This window comes from Catharus ustulatus, chromosome 6 (genome assembly GCF_009819885.2).
Source record: "Catharus ustulatus isolate bCatUst1 chromosome 6, bCatUst1.pri.v2, whole genome shotgun sequence".
Taxonomy (NCBI): domain Eukaryota; kingdom Metazoa; phylum Chordata; class Aves; order Passeriformes; family Turdidae; genus Catharus; species Catharus ustulatus.
In genome coordinates this window covers 33,802,677-33,821,268 of record NC_046226.1, presented here as the reverse complement: position 1 = coordinate 33,821,268, position 18,592 = coordinate 33,802,677, and the positions used below count along the sequence as shown (strand labels likewise).

The 18,592-nt window shown below is 39.7% G+C and overlaps 1 protein-coding gene across 4 annotated transcripts in view; it reads right to left on the bottom strand.

The window, feature by feature from the left end:
• Window positions 1-18,592, bottom strand: part of RAD51B (RAD51 paralog B) — a 404,105-nt gene that overhangs the window by 349,263 nt on the left and 36,250 nt on the right. For 3 of the 4 annotated variants that reach the window (XM_033062473.1, XM_033062472.1, XM_033062475.2), the window contains exons 2-7: window positions 16,488-16,581; window positions 15,584-15,697; window positions 14,351-14,467; window positions 8,455-8,591; window positions 5,785-5,904; window positions 4,392-4,575 (exon numbers count right to left, since the gene is read on the bottom strand). In XM_033062473.1, the coding sequence (XP_032918364.1) occupies window positions 4,392-4,575; window positions 5,785-5,904; window positions 8,455-8,591; window positions 14,351-14,467; window positions 15,584-15,697; window positions 16,488-16,571 (756 nt within the window). In that variant the 5' untranslated portion in view covers window positions 16,572-16,581. Of the gene's footprint in view, window positions 1-4,391; window positions 4,576-5,784; window positions 5,905-8,454; window positions 8,592-14,350; window positions 14,468-15,583; window positions 15,698-16,487; window positions 16,582-17,443; window positions 17,538-18,592 lie in introns of those variants that run through there. The other variant, XM_033062474.1, reaches the window with a different exon arrangement.

Below are 18,592 nucleotides of genomic sequence, written 5' to 3'. Positions count from 1 at the left end.
TTCTCAGGAGACCTTATGTTACAGCTCTCAGATTGCAATTCCAAGCAAAACAAAGTATGGAAACCAGAGCAAAACAAAGAACTCTTCTAATGCTCAAGAGCCTCAAACAGCAGAAGAAAAAGCACAGACTGAAAAGCTTGTCCTGGAAATCTAGATACTTCTGTTTTAAAGGCAGCACAGGATCATCAACCATCTAGCTGCAGTGGTTGTCTGTTATTACACATGGAAAGAAGGAAATTTTGCAGACTGCAAAAGGCAGGTTCTGCAGTTAACAGTGGCAAGCAGACGGCATCCCAAAGCTTCCAGACCAAACTTGATCAAAAAGCAGCCCCAGCAGCACACCTAGTTCCACATGACTGCAATGTTCTCACAAAGCAGTCCTGGAAACACAAAGAAGGAAGTGATACCATCATTTCTATATACCCCCAGTTCCCAAGAAAGTAAAATTTTACTTTTGATCTCTGGGCACATTTGTATTATAAGAGACATATGCATTGCCCAATCTTAACTTTGTTTTATCCCCATCACTTTATGCCTCGGGGGGCTGGTACAATATTACTTAGGAGTAACAATTGCAGAGCAGGTCCTCATTCCCAGAAGTCCTGAGGCTAACCAAAAAGCAAACTAACACTGGAGAATCTGGAAATCAAATCACTGATTTGTCTATACTGAGCTCATACAGAAGCTCAAGACCCATCATGACTTTTCTAACAAATTGCAATCTGTTCAACTATTCTTTGCATTGCTATCCTGTCTAAAGACTAGAATCCCTTTCAGCTATAAATTATGCAAAAGCAGAAATATTCCTAGAAAACTTAGTTTAAATAAAATCAGAGAACAAGGAAGAAGCACAAGAAAAATGCAGAAAGCACTGAATACTCAAAACATAAGTACCTCTCTACAGAGTCAAATAGATTATTGGCCCAGAGGTTCAGGCAGTTTCTCACACAGTCAAAACAGTCCATCTTGTCAAACCCTAAACTCCCAAGACAAGGCATAAAAGCCCATCAGCACAATTAACTGTTTTTTACAGCACATACAGAATAAAATGTAATAGGGCAGAGGGAAAAAAAAAACACACAACCCAAAAAAACCACCAGTATTTTTATACAAATACTATTTTCATTTTAGCAGTAGATCATCATATATAGGTATGTTACTAAAACTAGAGAACTATAACCTAGATTAATCTATGCAAATTTATTGTAAAATGACACCTAGTAGTTATCAAAGGTGTTTGAAGGTCTCATTGACTAAAATGGTACAGTCGGCTTGAAGTCTGGTTCTGTCTAATAGTTACACAAAGAATCTGTAACATTTAATGATCTCTGGCAAGAACAGGCAAGCAGGGAAAAGACTGCTAATAAACCATGAGATTAGAATTCAAAATATTGGCAAATCAGGAAAAATAACATTAGAAGGAACAACTAGCTAAGCAACTAAGTCAGCAGATAAAGACCCAAGATTTTAATAACTCAGAAGTAAACAGCATCAGGCTGTTGCAAGAAAGCAAACTGTGTTAAGATGCATAAACATGAGCATGTCCTGCAAGGCATGAGAAGAATTCCTTTTCCATACTTAAACTTTGCTAGAGATTAATCTGGAATATTGTCCACTTTTGGGCACCTCACTTTCAAGATTATGTCAATCAGCTGAAGGTAACCCAGAGAAGTATAACAACAATGAGGGTTAGAAAACACAAGAAACTATTTACTTCAGAAGAAGTCTTTCAGAAATTCAAGTCATGGCAGATATCAGAGAAAGTGCCTGCCCTACTTTATAGGGAATATTGTGCATAATTATACAGCAGATCAAAAATAAACCTGGTAATAAAATCTGATTCCTCTCAACTCCCTCTCCTACATGTTAATCCTTGTGTGATCCTTCTACATAATTTCATATGTGCAATTGTGCAGATTGATAGTTTTTGGCAAAGTCACACTGTAAAATGGAAAAAGCAATGAAGGGAATACTTTAAAAGTAAAGCAAACTGAATTCAAGTATCATATAACTTTAAACTACATCCTTCACTATACTTCACCACCACATGAAAACAGGAAGCATCACTCTACCATTTCACATTCCTTTTCCTCAGCAGTATAAGACATTTTATGGTATAGATGGTCCAAAAGGAACAGTGTCAGGCCATAAACTGCATAAACATATACTCTCCAGACACATTTAAAAAAGAACACAAATGGCAGCAGTACTGAAGGTGGTTATAATTACATTTTAACCAGCCATTTTAAACTAAAACAAAGCTGTGTGCCTTCTGAGGATAATTTTCAACAATCACATAAGACAAAGCCATCTACCTTCACCACTCTAACAACACTTAAGTTGAACTCACCCTCTTTTATTAAAATTGGTTTTTGCTCAACACTGTTGAGTGGAGGAATAATTGAAACAGTCTACCAATAAAAACAGTTTATGAAGTTTTACAAGGGCAAAGAAAGAACGCTGTTCTGTAAGTCCCCTTTAACTATCTTGGTTTCCCAAGTAAACAACAAAAATTAAAATTCACACCAAATCACACTTGACAAATAGCACTGTTCATATAAATGTGAAATTCTGGCATTTACTTTTTAAGCAGGTAGTTGTAAAAAAATAAAAGCTAACACTGTAATATTGAATTTTAAAATGCAAAGCTATAGACTCAGTTCAGGGTATGAAAGTACCGTAAACTATAACATGGTTAGAAATCTTAACATCACAGAATGGTTTAGGTTGGAAGGGACCTTAAAGATCATCTAGTTTCAACTCCTGTGCCATGTGCAGGGAACCTTCTGCTAGATAAGGCTGCTCATCCAAGCTGGTCTTGAAAATGTCCAGGGGTGGTACATTGCAACTTCTCTGGGCAACCTGTTTCAGTGCCCCACCACATTCATTTCACCAACTATTTGTTACTTAAACAGATGAGACACACTGAACAAGGTTAGGCGCTTCTCTTTATACCAAAAAAGAATATTTGAAACCAAACGTTCTGATATAGCTAGCACAAATGTCATTTTCTAATGTTGTTCAGTTCACAATTTAACAAGGACATGAACACCATCATGAGTTTTGGTGCAGGCAAATTCAAACACCTTGAAGAGAACAAGAATTGGGTTTTTTGGAAGAAAGTTAGTTTCGGAAGTAATATTCCTGACATAGGAAACAAATTAACTACTGTCTTCCATGGCTCAAAAGAAAGGAAGGTCTACTCAAAGATTCTTTGTTTCACACAGAAGAATAAAGTCAGCAAATTATGCAGTATCTACATTATTCTAAATATTTATGCTTCTATGGATAATGTTCACAGTAGGATTAGCACAAGACACTGGGATCTTTTGATTCTATTGAGTTGATTGAAGGACTACTCAGTTTCTTCAAGAACCTGGTGAATTATCTTAAAACTCTGCAGGTTCAAATGCTCTACTATGTCTTCTAATCTGTCACATTGTTTTAACTTTCTTGCTGCTACCTAGAGAAATACAAACTTCCTGGAAAAAAAATATGAAAGCTACTCATATGAAGGGAGAGGGATAACACTTAAAACATAATACTTTCTCCAAATACCACCTACCAATATACAGTTTCCTGTGAATATGGGAGAAGAAAGAAAACACAAAGCATATTTTACTTTCTTCCTTTTTCACATGGCTAAGAAAGTTGGGAAGCTCAACAAGAAACATATAGGACTGATTACTATTGCTTAAATATGTAATCTGTTAGACAGCATCAACACAGTGTAACAGGAAACATTCAGATCCAAACACTCCCAACTACAAGGTGCTCTATTAAGAGATAAAGGTAATGTAAATTTTTCATATAGATTTGTGTATTTACTGGATTTCAAAAATAAAAAGGATTTTGTTTCATTGATAATCAGGCTGTCCTTCTCAGTTTCCAGGAATTGCTTTTGATCTGACTGGCTAGTTCCAACCAAACCTGGGAGAAAAAAAGTATAAGCCTTTTTGAGATTGTATTAACCTAAGTGAAAGAAACAGAGGCAGAAAAAAATCTTCACCTACCCAGAATATGCATTAAGTAGAGTGACAATGCAATACAAAGAAACCACCAGGATAAGCAGTATTTAATGGCAAGAAAAGGTAGGGTTTAAGGAAAAAAAAAAAGCAAAAACCACTGAGAGAGTTTGAGATTTCTCATTTAAAGTTCCAAATCAACAAAAATTAAAAATAACTTCTAAGAAATTAAAAAACAAAATACACAAAAGAAACACACCAAGCAGAACCATTGCTGTTCTTCTATTTCCCAATTATATTCCAACTGGTATCTGCTTAAAGATCCCTGCTAGAATCATTGTCTGGTGGTTCTTGTACTGTCATTTTCCTTCTCCTCTATTACTTGATACTGTAAAGTAAATAATTAGAAAAGGAGGAAGAACTTACTGGTATTGAGAACTCCTCTGCCAAATACTTCAACACTGATGCTCCTCTAGTCAAAAAATTACTTCTTTCTGCCAGATTGCCCTGGAGTTTTGTATCAAACTCCTTTCTGACAACTGAAGCAACAGAGTCAATTACTATAAGTTTAACTTTCTTCGAAATAACTTCTTCTTCCAAAGACATAATCCTAAAAAAAAAAAAAAGGAAGAAAAAGCCACTGATAGCATTAGTTACACAAAAGAACCATTTTACAACACTGAAAATTTTAAAATAAAGATTTCTTTAGCAAGCTTAAAATCAATCGCACTTCCTCTCTCCTCATACACCACCTCCACTAACATTTGCATGTATTAAAGAGATTTGGAAAGGAATCTGAGGTGCAGTGGGCCCAAGGAAGTACCTCTCCACAAAAGAGGTTTGGAAGACCTCTAGCTAGTAACAATATACTGTACAACCCCTGAATGGCAGGGAGCAAGTAAAGCGGGCATTGAAACTGTGCCTCACTGTGGTTTTCCGGTTCTTCAAGGGGATTTATAACTAAAGAGGGAGAGTGACTTTGCACATAGGCAGACAGTGATAGGACAAGGGTAAACAGCTTTAAACTAAAAGAAGTGAGATTTAGATTAGAAGTCAGGAAGAAATACTTTACTCAGTGGGTAGTGATGCACTGGCACAGGTGCCCAGAGAAGTTGTGGATGTCCCATTCTTGAAATGTTCAATGCCAAGTTGGATGGGGCCCTGAACAACCTAACCAAGTGGGTGCTATCCCTGCCTATTGGTGGGAGGTTTGCCACTAGATGATCTTTAAGCTCTCTTCCAACTCAAGCCATTCCATGTTTAATACACTACTAGCTGTTCTCTGATAAAGCTGTTAATAGAAGAAAAAACTATTCTGATAACTCTCCCACTAACATAAAACACATATCATGATGCTAAAATATAACAATAATTTTCATTGCAACATATATTCACAAATTAATATAAGATAACATGACAATACAACACTGCTCTCAGGCTGGTGACTGCTAAACAACTCCTCCCTCCCACTGCTAGAGCAATCCCCATCTTCCTGGAAGTAAAATGCTTTGATGGAACAAACTTTATTTCATGGAAAATGCAACTCATACTATGGTCTCTCCCCAGTCCAATACCCCTTTAAAGGCCTACAAGGATCAGATCACATAGAAATTGTCTATCAGAAATTAAAAAACATCAAGTGGATTAATCACTTGCTATGAAATGAAATTTTTCTGTAGCAGTGTTTGTTGGAAACCATGCTGGTATCCACATGAAAAGGTTTCAAATAAATTGCTCTTCATAAAACTTTGATACAAAAAAATTGTTCTAGACAATCTAGTCAAAATTGTGTTTTCTTTTAAACTCCAGAAAATAATACCTCTTCAGTACACTGCAACAGGTCAGCTCTCTGTACAGGTGGATGCTACGGGTCATGCAGAGCAGCTTTTCATCTGAGTCAAAGTAAGCAGGGAATCTGTTTGCTGCTATCTCAATCAGTCTATTAAAAAAAAAACAAAAAACAAGGCATAATAGTGCAAAAAGAATAATACAAGGCATCAAGTAAGGCATCAAATATTCAGAAAGCAAACACAGCAAAGCTCTGAACCTTAAGCAGATATCACCTAAGACTGGAAATCTTTTTAAATGGAAAAGCACGCTTTATCAGAGTGAAACAGTGGAAGTCACAACAGTTGGGTGCTCTTTCCAGTGATGCTGAGTCAATGGTACACTAGGGAAAAATGTCTGTCTATACACAAAGAAAGGGCGTATCTCCTCTAGAAGGAAAGTTTATTTACTAAGTCTTTCAAGTTTTATACCAGAGATTGTGCTTAACGACCAAGCATTTTCCTAGTCTAATTATTTTACCTAAATATTAATTTCATTTAAATAAAATTACTCTCCAACTCTAGCCATCTTCCTTTTTACATTTACCTTGCAGTGAAACCATAGAGTGGGCATTGTCACCACAAATTTAACAAGCTGGTAAGAAAAAAAAGATCCATTTTTCCACAGTTTTTAGTAACAAAAAATATTTAATTGCTTATATTTTAAGCAGACGTATCACATCACCTATAGATTGAGAAGAGAGGCATCTAGTGGATTATACTTGTGGGCACAACATACTCCTTATCTCTTTACATTTAGGCTCCTTTCGTTAACACACAAAGTTAAGGCAATTTTCAGGAAAAACAAGTTTAAAATCAGTTTAGAAAGAGAATTCAGGAGATTTTGAGGTAGCATCCTGTTCAAAGTAGTGCCAGCTATGAAGTCAGAAAAAGTTACTTGAGGTTTTATTTCAGAAGCCCTCAAGGATGGAGGTAGCATCACCTCTCTGGGCAAAGCTTTTTCACACAAAGGCAATTAGGAATTGTAAGACTTCTCCATATATCAGCCCAGAAATGAAGCCTGCTGTCTCCAAGCACACACCTCTGTGCCACCTCCTTCAGGATTCCTCATTGGCAAGGAAGGCTACTGTTAGATTGCCCCAACACCTTCTCTCCGCTTGACTGAGCAAGTTCTCAGACTCTCCACAAATAGCAAGTGCTCCAGCTCCCAACCATCTTTGGAAAGAGGATATGCACCTCCCTAGCTCTGATGATTCAGCTTATAGAGGATGCAGTACAAAGTATAAGATAGTCAGTCTGCTGAAATTGTGTTTATCATTTGCAACTAAGCAATACTAAGTATTATTTAATACATAAATATTCTCATCCTTAATAATATTTTTGCCACGTTTCCTTTCTACATCCTATTCTATTTTCAGCAGTTCCACTTTCATCTACATTTGTTTTCCTTTTCTTTAGCATTCATTTCTAAGTGACAAGTCTTAATTCACTTTTTAGGTCCTACCTTTTTTCCACTGTTTACATTTCATGGACCTGAAATGAAACTTAGGTTACGTGTAAGAAGGAAGCACTACACTTTGCAGAGCCATTGCTTGAAGCTTTTTTCTTTGCTATACTATACTTCAAACTTTTCTGACAAAGAGCAGAATTACAAATCCCACCTTCTCATCCATGACAACTTGCAAAGAATAATCAATGGAAATACATTTACTTTGATACTTCAGATTCATGCCATGGCTATAGCTACTAAGTCATCTGAAATATATAAATTATTTCATTGAACCTCTTTCTGCCCATTTTTCTACACAAATAAGGAGGAGACTACTGTACTTCTTGTCTTTCCCCAGATCCTTGATAACTTTTGAACTTGCTCATTCCAAACAGAGACAAAGGAATAGAAATCTCAGAAACAAAGCCACAAAGTTTAGCAAAGTTGGTAACTAAGGAAAATAAATTAGAGCTATATTTAATGAAACACTGCAGGATTATTTCAACAGTTAATCAGACAGTGGACATGGGAAGAGTGGCAACCAACATTTGTAACTCTCAAGCAATCCAGCATAGGATGTCTCCTGTCCATTCAGCACTCAACCACACCAAAGCACAGGGCCAAGCCATTTGGGTTGCATGGGCCAGCCACAAGGTATTAGAGCAACTAGAGATGTTACAGAAGTAAGGTAATACAGTAGTGCATAACTGCTAAGGATATGAAATGCAAGATTACTACAGAAGGGAATCAAAATGCAGGAGGGCACAAGGCCTGATTCCACAGAAATAGAATGGAAATCTGAAGGAAAACTGGCAATGTCAGTCCCACTGTACACTGGAAAACCTCCATTGCCTTAGTAGTCAAAATGCTGGGCCTTTGCATCCCGCAATTAACATCCTGTTAACTTCACAAACCAGATTGCAAAGCAAGATTTCAGGTACAGGACTGATAATACCATATAAAAATTAAAGATCATGCCAGCCACCTTGTCATACCAGAACTGGAATCTGCAAGCTCATACAAATTAGGAAGGTGAACAAATAATTTTACTAAATTAATTTCATTGTCTGTGGAATAACTGCATTTACCAGAGGAATGTTTAATAATTACCACCAGTATTTAAAAGTGCACAATTATTGCTCAGAAAACAATTGAGGGTTCCAAGCTAAAAGGTGCTAAGAAGTTGGACATATTTTAGAATTTTGCATCTTACCTTTCAGCACTGAATGCAGACTCTGTGTCAATGTATATAACAGCCCCATCCAGTCCTCCTATGCTTACAGGCAATGTAGCCAGAACACTCAACATAATACAAAACTGGGTTTTGCCACAACCTGGTGGGCTAGTTATCTGAAAGGAAAAAGATTAGCAACATAACATTCATTTCACCATAATTATACTTTTATCTAATCTATCTTTTATCTAAGTCCCATCAGTCAGTGTTCTCCCAATTCTGTTCTTTCAGTTACCAAAGGAGACAACAGTCATGAAAAGACAAAACACAGTCCACAAAGACCAACTTGCTTACTCTTGGACTTGCTTACTCAACCAACTTACTCTTGGACCTGTACCTTGCAGACAAATTCATCCCCTGAAGAATAAAAAAAGCTTTTCTGGCAGCACTGTGCTTATACTTTATTTCTTTGACATCATTATTACCTTTCAAATTTGAGGTCCCCTACTTTCCCCCTCACCACACAAGATCTTCCCTAGAGACACCTAGCTCTCTTCCATCTGTCCCTGTGCTACCTTCTAAAACAGAGCAGAATTAAAAGATTCACAGTTGACATTCACATGTCATCAACAGCTTTTAGAGCTGAAAGTCCAGAGCTAGTGAGCTCACAAACATCTCCTTATAAATCATCATTACCTTGATTGAAACCAGATCTCTCCTAGAAGTCATAAGGATAATTGCTTATATCCTATAAAGACTGAATGTTCAACATGAACCACATATATACACAAGACAGATTTTATCTACCCCAGATACTACACTCTGCACTGTGTTTTTTCACTGGCATTAACTCCCTCTTACCATATTTCAACACCAATACTATTCAATGATCCAGACCAGTTCCCCAGTTCTAAGCTTCCACCTGTGCTCACTGAAAGACCCTGTGGTGAAGCAGCATTCAAAGCACACTCAGCTTGTATAAAAAGGTTCCAGTTTGATTTTCAAGAGAAAAATCACCAGGATGCAGAGAACACATTGTTTGGTGAGATCACCAGTTTCTGAGATAAATATTTTTCTACTAGAGATGGCAGTCTGCTGTTCTTTATTCACTGCAAATCTTCCAGAGATTGTCTGAATTCTGGGCTCTGTGTTCAGATACCTGCAAGTTCATTACTACTACAGTGGGTTTTTTAAATACAGTATCACGTTGTCACTGCTTCTGGAAAGGGAGACAATTAAACCCATAAATACCAGGAGGGCCAAAAAACAGCAAAAACAAAGTCAAAATTACTTCAGGCAGTGAAAACAGAGTGATGGGTTCATTCTCATGTTAGAAGCAAGCCTCTCCAGGGAAGTTGAACTTCAAAACAAAGCATGCTGTCTCAAAACACCTAGCACTGCCAGAACAAAGGCCTAAATACAGGGCTATCGTTTTAAATTTAAAAACAAACTTGACAATAGACAAACACTCAAAATCAAACTGATTTTTGAGACTACATGCACAATAGTTTGGTTTCAAGCAGAAACACTTACCACAAGATATTACAGTATTGCTATGGTTTTATTTTAAGCAGTAGCAGCATGACTTGAAGCACAGAAAGTTTACAGAGAAACAAACACCTGAAGGATCACATTAGCTACAGTTAACAGTTAGTTAAAACCCCTTTAATCACCTTTGTCTGTAAAGAAGGCCTGAAAGCTGTACCAATCAATCTGCTTGAAGCTTTAATGTAAGAGAAGCATTAAATGATTTTTAAAAGCACACACTGCATTTAGTGAATTACAGATCAGGAATCAGTCATTTGTGCAAATACGTGCTCCCCAACCACTTTACTTAAATTACAAACTATCATATCAGCAATATCTGATACAATTTAATACAAATCCAAAGCATATATAAAAACTGCAGAGGCAATACACATTCCTTAGACTGCAATAGCCAACGAATCTCACCAGTTGTTTCTTGTTAAAAAGAAGACTTGAATGAGGGGAGGGCATTAATCCAGTTTATTAAATGCAAATGTCTGGACAGCTGTGAGGATATTTCAAAAAACATTTGTAGTTCCAACCTTGCCTAGGAGGTGCACTGGAACCAACATCCATTTCAGCGGCTGAGAAAGAAGCTAATTCAGCAGAGATGCTATTGAAGTGTCCAAGGATATGAGCATCATATCAGAAAATGAGGGAACCTTGCAGTACAAGGAAGCAAACCAATGGAGCAAGAAAGCATTTCTATTCCCAAGAACAACAATACTTCATGTTTAATCTGCATTCCTTTAAAGGGCCTTAAAACAGGCTTTTAAATAATCCACTGGGAAATTTTACAAAACTACAACACTTAGTTGTAGTTCCCACTGGTTCAACAAGTGTTTAGAACAACAGAATCCTACTTGAAATTCCTCTAATAAATTTAATGTCCACAAAAAATCTGTTTTGTTTGTTTTACTCTAAGTTTCCCCTGAAAAAAAACCCACCCAGATAGAAATGCAAAAACCACAACAGTTTTTAAAAGTATATTTTATTAGGCAGGGAAAAATTATTTTTCAATAAGTTAAATACTATTTTCTCTGGCACATCTGTAGGGTTTGGATGAAATCACAAGGAGCTAGTTCTTCATCTACCAGAAGATTAAACTCTTCAATATTCAAAGAAGGAACTATTTTAATATCTCCTCATAAAACTTGGCCAAAAACTTTGACCACAGAATTTCAGCTATGATTTAGTCTCCAGTTTAAAACCTAATACTGGCTTGGAAAAAGAAAATGGTCTGAGACAGTGTAATGCAAATCAAATCCTTCTGGCACTCAAAAAGCAATAAGATTTGGCTGGGGAGGATACCACCACAAGTCCTAATCCTACTGATCAGGTACTCAAATTCCAAGTTTCCAGCCACCCTCACTGCTGAGTAAAGTAACAAAAAATTATTTAGCCCTACCAGTCAGGAAGTAAATGCTGCACCCAGCATAATTTAGAAGATACCTTCCCTCAGACTTAAAGCATCTGCCTAATTCAAAACATCAAAAAGACTATCTGCTTGTCAGCTATACTCCAGTGAATTGTAAAAGCAAATTAAAATGGTTAAAAAAAAAGTGTTCACAAGATGCAGTAGAGCATAAAAGCAGCAGAAGCACAGCATCAAACCACCAGCAGCAGCAAACTGTTAGCATTCTACTAAAACTTCATCTAGCAATCCTGATGAACACTTAGAATACTGCCAACCCTTTAAACTATTTCAGATGTCAAGACCCTTGCAAAAATGCCTTTTAAAATCCCTAGAACCAGCCTTTAAAAAAAAAAAAAAAACAGTTTCTGCACTAATGGTTATCTGCCTTTTCATTTGCTGAAAACCCCCTAATAGGTGCCCTAATTGCTTTCCACAATAAGTACCTTGAAGGCAAATAAAAAGCAATAGACTACCTTATTTTTTCTTGGATACATCTAAACTTCTGATTTATCACATTTCTGGATCTTATCTAGTTATCTCCATATTACTTCTGACTAAATAGTTACATATCAATAATCAGCCAAGCTCAAGGTGCAGGACAAACCTGAGTTTGTCTCATCCACTACATGTCTTGTAAAGATGTTAAGATCTCCTGGTGAGATCTCCCATTGTAAAGAGCTGCACCAGGCAAGTCTTCTCATTTTAACCAAAATATCTTAGAACATGAAAATATTCCTATTCAGAAGTTTTTTTCAGATGAAAATAAAGCTTAAAAATGCAGTATTACCTTTCCTGGTGCTGTGCTTTTCATTTACATTCAGATAAAAGTTAGGCATATCTTTGAATATATTCATTCCATCCCCAACTGAATTTGAATACAATACATAAGGACTGTGACTACCCTTAAAAAACAGCTAATCAACAGTTCCTCAGATTCTTATATTTAAAGGCTAAATATTCCAAGAAAACACTGGAGGGAAACTGAGTATTGGGATAATTAAGCAGGGTAAGAAGTGTACAAAATAAATAGCTCTGGAAAATTAAACACTTAGATTTATTTTATATCATCTTGGAGAAACTGTATTTGACATCCATACTTTCAGATCAACTATATGCAAAGCTTACAGTAATTTCATGATTATAAGCTGCACCATTTTGACAAAAACTTTGCTCCCACCCTGGAAATGCGGCTTACACTCAGGAGCGGCTAATATGTGAAAAATTTTCTGAAATTTCGAACCCCGGAAGTGCAGCCGAGGTGCCGAGTCGAGCACCTGCCAGTAAAACCCGGGATTGCGCAATTGTTACAAATTGGTTACCCTATTGCGCGGAGGGTGGAGGTGGGCTCCGTGCCAGCAGCGCGGCAAGGGGAGGTGGGGGGCTCCCTCCTTCAGGCAGCACAGCTCAGGGGAGAGGTGGGGGGCTCCTTGCTGCCACCCCCACGGCCCGGGGCAGAGACAGGGGGCTCCCTCCTGCCGGCCCCACGGCAGAGGTGGGGGGCTCTGTGCTGCCATCCCCGTGGCCCAGGAGGGAAGCGGGGGGTTCCCACCCCCACCTGCCACCGCAGGCAGGCTCCGTCCCCGCCTGCCGCCATGGGGCGGTGCCGGGCCGGGGTGAGCGAGCCTGGTGGCAGCGGCGGCCGGCCCCGAGCAGCCCCACCGAGCGGCAGCCCCGAGCGGGCCGAGCCCTCACGGCCCGAGTCGAGCCAGTAAACCCCGTGATCCCGCGATTCTGTTACTAATTGGCAACTTTGTTGCACACGGGTCCTCGCTGCGAATGACAGAGCAGCTTATAATCGGGTGCGGCTTATGTATGGACAAAGAGCAAAATGTTGCCAACACCCAGAGATGCAGCTTATAATCAGTGCAGCTCGTAATCGTAAAATTACTGTACTTTTAAATAAAATTGAAAACAAAACAAAACCAACATAAACCTTAAAAGTCAGCTGAACTCCCAGCACGTTAACCACTGTTTTTCCCCACATCTCCCTCTGGAACAATGCCAAGAACATGGCAATCAGCAAGCCTGAATTCTATTACTGCTCTAGAGCCATTTTACCTGGTCTTCAGGCAAGAACACAGATTGCACTGATCACGGAATGACAATGCTCCATTTAGGATTAAGAGCAAAGGGAAATATTAATGACACTGTTATCAGCAGTCTTGTAAATTAACCATGTGGCTCTTAAGACCCAAAAGGATCACATCCATTTTTTTTTAGCAGAAAAAATATTCAGTATTGCAAATATGTGGGCACCAATACTGAGCCAGTCACAAGCTCAGTGATAAAATCACCCTACCACAAAAAAGACATCTCTGTCCTACTTCTTCCTCCTGCCTCTGCAGCAGTGTTCCTACTACATAGGAACAGCTCTTCTTCAAAGAAAGAATTTAGCAAGTTCTTTCTCCCAGAATTTAAAGACCTGCAGTATTCACCTTAAGTTCTTGTGATGTAAATCTCTTACAGCAAATTGGCAACAAAGCTAGGCCTAGATATGAGGAAAATACTCATTCTGATTGATCAATTTAAATTCATGGATGCATTCTTTAACATTTTTATGGTAACCTGCATGGTGCATATTCCATTGTCCAGAAAAAGAAACACTCAATCTTTAAAAACTAATAGCCCCTCATAATAGGAGATCCTAGAGCAGAAACTGTTTAGTCTCAACTTGCTGTTGCTTGAACTCTAGTATGTTTTAAACCCCTGTTAGATTTTATAAGTTATTTCTATCAGAGTTCAAAATCAATCCAGCTTGATTTTAGGGTGCAAGAAGAATGTATTTTCTTCATAGAAAGTTTTTCATAACTTCTTTTATTCCTCTACTGTGACAATTTGCCACAGTAGACAAAGAAAAGCACTTGGCAAGGACTGTTCCCATCCAAAAATTTTTGAGCTTGAAGCACCTGACACAAGACAGTCTAGCCTATCTGCAACTTTTGATTTTTAGGTAGAATGCTTAACTAAAGTTAAATATATTAAACAAGTTACCTCTGTGAGGGATCCACAAGGCACACCACCATGCAGGACTCTATCCAAACTATGGAGTGTGGTGGTTAAAAAGGCTGAAGAAGGATTGACAGACTTTCTTAATTTCATTTCATAAGCCTACAAAAAGAGGGGCAAAATAGCAAAGCAAAACAAGCAAATCAGAAAATGCTTTTTCAAATGGAAAAAGTGAAGTTGCATTTGCTTTCAACAACCTGGTATGACTCAACACTCAACAGTGAGAGAGGTATTGTTATATTCAGCTATAGTCTGCCCTTAACTCATTGCCCTTCCTTGTATTTATATCCCATTTATAGCTCACAGTAAATTTAAGTCTTTTTCTCTCCCTCACCACAATATTAAATAAGCCCTTAATCATGATGTGACAACAGTTGTCTCTGCTCCTATTCAACAAGGCTTGTTTTCAACTTGTTAAACACCCTGATCAATGTTCATTACCAATTTGCTAGCTTTAAGTATGTTCAGTAAAAGTCATACTAATTCTTTTATTACTAACTTAATTGCAGCATATTAGTGAATTTAAAATTTCACAGAATTACTGCTATAATTACTATGCCAATTACACATAATAAACTTTGACATGAATTATTTTTGTAAGGACTAAAAAGAGGATTGCATTGACTGAGGTCAGAACTGTCTGTATCCTCTCTCTTCTAAATGAGATCTTTTCATATGAATTCAAAAAAGAAAAGAAAATGCCACCACTGCATTGCAGCTAATGTGTTTCCTTCTTGCACTCTCCCCAGCTAGGCTACTATAGCCTAAGGTTACTGCAACTCATTTACATGGGTGGAAAAAGTGCTCAAGAAATTCTTTTCAGGATCACTTCAATTCTTGGCATCACTTTTATATCTAAACAGAATTTATACTGAAATTCTTATTATTTGCTTGCAGTAAACAAAATTATTTTCTTAGCTGCAGGATACAAACTAGAAGAAATTTTCACATGCTGGATTGGCAGAGAGTATGACTTATTTCCTTACTGCACTCAGAACTGATGCTGCAAGCCTGAACAATCTCATAGGGCTATAATACCTAATAAATGTAACTGCATCAACCTAAAGTGCATCAGAGACCCACATTTAAAAATAAAAACCATTATGTCATTGTGCAGTAAAACAGACACCACAAGCCTCCCAGCTAAAAAGATGAGGACAATGTACAGCTTTTTCCCAGATATTGTATCAAAAATGGTATCAACACAAGCATACTTACCGTCTGCATTTTGGGAGCACAAGCTCTGCTGACTTTACAAAGAAGTTTCTGCACCTCATAGTAGCTCTGTCCTGTCACTTTCATTAGCTCCAAGAGGGAAAGACATAAGAAATCCTGAAAAATGACAGAGCAATTCAGAGAGCTCAACCTAGAAATCCAGGCTGGGGACTAAACTGATGCAATCTGCCCAAAATTAGTAAATATTCCACAGGTTTAGCAACTCTCCCTTCAGAAACTTTTACACATTGATGACATCCCCTTTCAGTTACATCCTCTCAATGCTGACCAGGCCCATCTCCCTCAGCCTTTCCTCATAACAGAGATGTTTCAATCTCCTCTTGATCTTCATAGTCCTTCACTGAATCTGTTCCAGGAGCTCCCCATCTCTCTGGTACTGAGGAGTCCAGAACTGGACACAGCACTCCAGATGTGGCCTCACCAGAGCTCAGTAGAGGGGTAGGACCTCCCTTGACCTGCTGGCAGTGCTCCTCCTAATGCAGCCCAGGATCCCATTGTCCTTCTTGCCCACAGGGACATACTGCTGGCTCATGGACAGTTTGTTGTCCACCAGAACTGCCAGTCCTTCTCTGCAGAGCTGCCTCTGCTAATTCCCTACCTCCACAAGGATAGTAAGTACATAAATATTTAAATGTTTTAGTAAGGCGTCTGTCATTTTAAAGCTCTATTTTTAACAAGCACCAGGCCAAATAGAGTCTGAAATGCTCCCTACCCTAGAAAGTAAAGTTCCCTGCTTAATTAAACCGCCAAAAAGTGAATTTGACATGCATTAAAACAAAAGTCACATACACAAAAAAAAAACAAAAACAAAACCAACACCACAAATAAACCCACACCCCAAAAGAACCACTGAACCACCCCCCCAAAAACAAAATAACTCTTTCACCTGACAGGTAGTGATCTGATAGCGACTCAGTCTTTCACACATTTCCTGAGACAACTGTGCTCTTCTTAGTTTCTTAGCAGCCATGCTTCCCAATCTACAGGGAAGACAAAAAAAAAAAAGCTTTGAAAGACGATTTTAATCCAACTGTGCAGACAATTCCATTAACGCCTTGCTAAAGAACAGGGAGGTGCACGCATACACATGACGTAATGTGATCTATTTCCCACATGGGTCTGTGTCACGTTAAATTATATTACCAGTCTGAATGCAGTTTTTGTTAAATTACATCTGATATTTGACCATGTATGAGAACATACCAGTAAGAACAGAAGTGTCATCTACAGGGCAGATGTTTCTGGGACATAAGAAAGCTAAAAATTACACAGTCATGAGGTGAACTAAGAACTCCTCATGTACACTGCATTGGCAAGAAATAATTATCTTTGGATGCCTGAAGATGAATTGTAGAGCAATCACAGTAAGCATTCGACAACACTCAGTTTTGGTGACCCATTGACACTGAATGACCAAAACACCACTGGCTGCTGTCCAGCCGAGCACAGCCCAAAGCACACACATAGGTACGCTTGACCATGTCGCCATTTAACACATTAGTTAGGCAACATCGCTAGTATTAATTCATACGGATACTTAGGCAAAACAAATCTCTCTACAACGTAGTAAGTGCAAGTACTGCAAACGCTTGCCGTAACATAAAACTGCTACAACTTTGCAGACGCACGGGCCTGCACTTCTTCACAAGATGGAAACTTTATTGCCGCCGCTACAAAAATCCCCTTAAACAGGAAGGAACCCCAAAGCGTCAGGCTCCCTCCACAACAGCCTGGGACACGTGGATGCGCCTACAGCCGGAGATGCAGCCCGGCCCCCTCTCGGCCCCGGCAGCGAAAACCGCGGGCACCGGAAAACCCGCTCCCTCCACAAAGCAGCCTCACCCCGCGGCTGGGGGCTCCCGCCGCAAAGCAGCCCCGCAAGCAGGGTCTCAGAGCGGGCCGGGCCAGCCCCACCGCGGGGTCTCACAGCGGGCCGGGCCGGGCCGGGCCAGCCCCGCCACAGCAGCGGAACCGCGCACACAAAACTTTGAAAAGGCTCCCAGTCGCGGGCGCCAGGGGGCGGCGCCGCGGAGCAAGGCCTGCGCACGCGATTGGCTGCGCTGCCGCCAATCAACGTGCAGCGCTGCTGGCCGTCCGCGGGGCATGCCGGGAGCCGTAGTTCGGGGAAGGGCGCGCCTGTGATGGCGGCGGCACTGGCGGGGGTGGTGTGCACCTGCCCCCGCTCCGTCAGGAGACTGCGGAGACTGAGCGCCCGGAGGGGTGTTCAGTGTTCCTTCCGCCCGTGAACGTGAGCCTTGCGCTGCACTCTTGTGCCGTGTGGTGCACAAAGGGGTGTACAAAACCCGAAAGTCTCTAGCATGGAGAGTGCCGTGCACACGGTCAGTTATTAGTAAAGAATATTGAAATTATGTCCTTTTCATTTTTAGGCCTCACAGACACCTGATCTGCTGCCAGCTGTGAGAGAAATGTCCCATAAAGTGAATCACAGAACCAATTAGGCTGGAAAAGAGCTCTGGGGTCATTGAGTCCAGCCCACGACCTTGGCATACGCTGGCTCTGAGTGCCACATCCAGGCTTTCCTTAAACAGCTGCAGGGACAGTGACTCCACCAGCTCCCTGGGCAGCCCATTGCAATGCCAAATCACTCTTTCTGGGAAGAAGTTCCTCCCAACATCCAACCTAAACCTCCCCTCAATGCAGTTTATGTCTGTGGTAATTACGTTGAGATGGATATGACTGGCACCATCATCAGTCCTTTATTAAAAAACTTCTTATGCATTCTCTCAGTGGACTTCTCAGGCAAGTCTGACTCCTTCCCTCTCAGGCAGCTCCACACAGCACTGACTCCTTCTCTCATCTCTGCAAGTTTCCTTCCTTCTGCCTGACCAGCTAACCCCAACCTGTCCCTTACCGAGCCACCTAACCCTGTCTGTCCCTCACACAGCATCTTCTTACCTTGTCTGTCCCCTGCACGAGCACACGTCCCTTCCTGCTCACAGCACAGCTAGCAGACTCCATCCCAACTGTAGC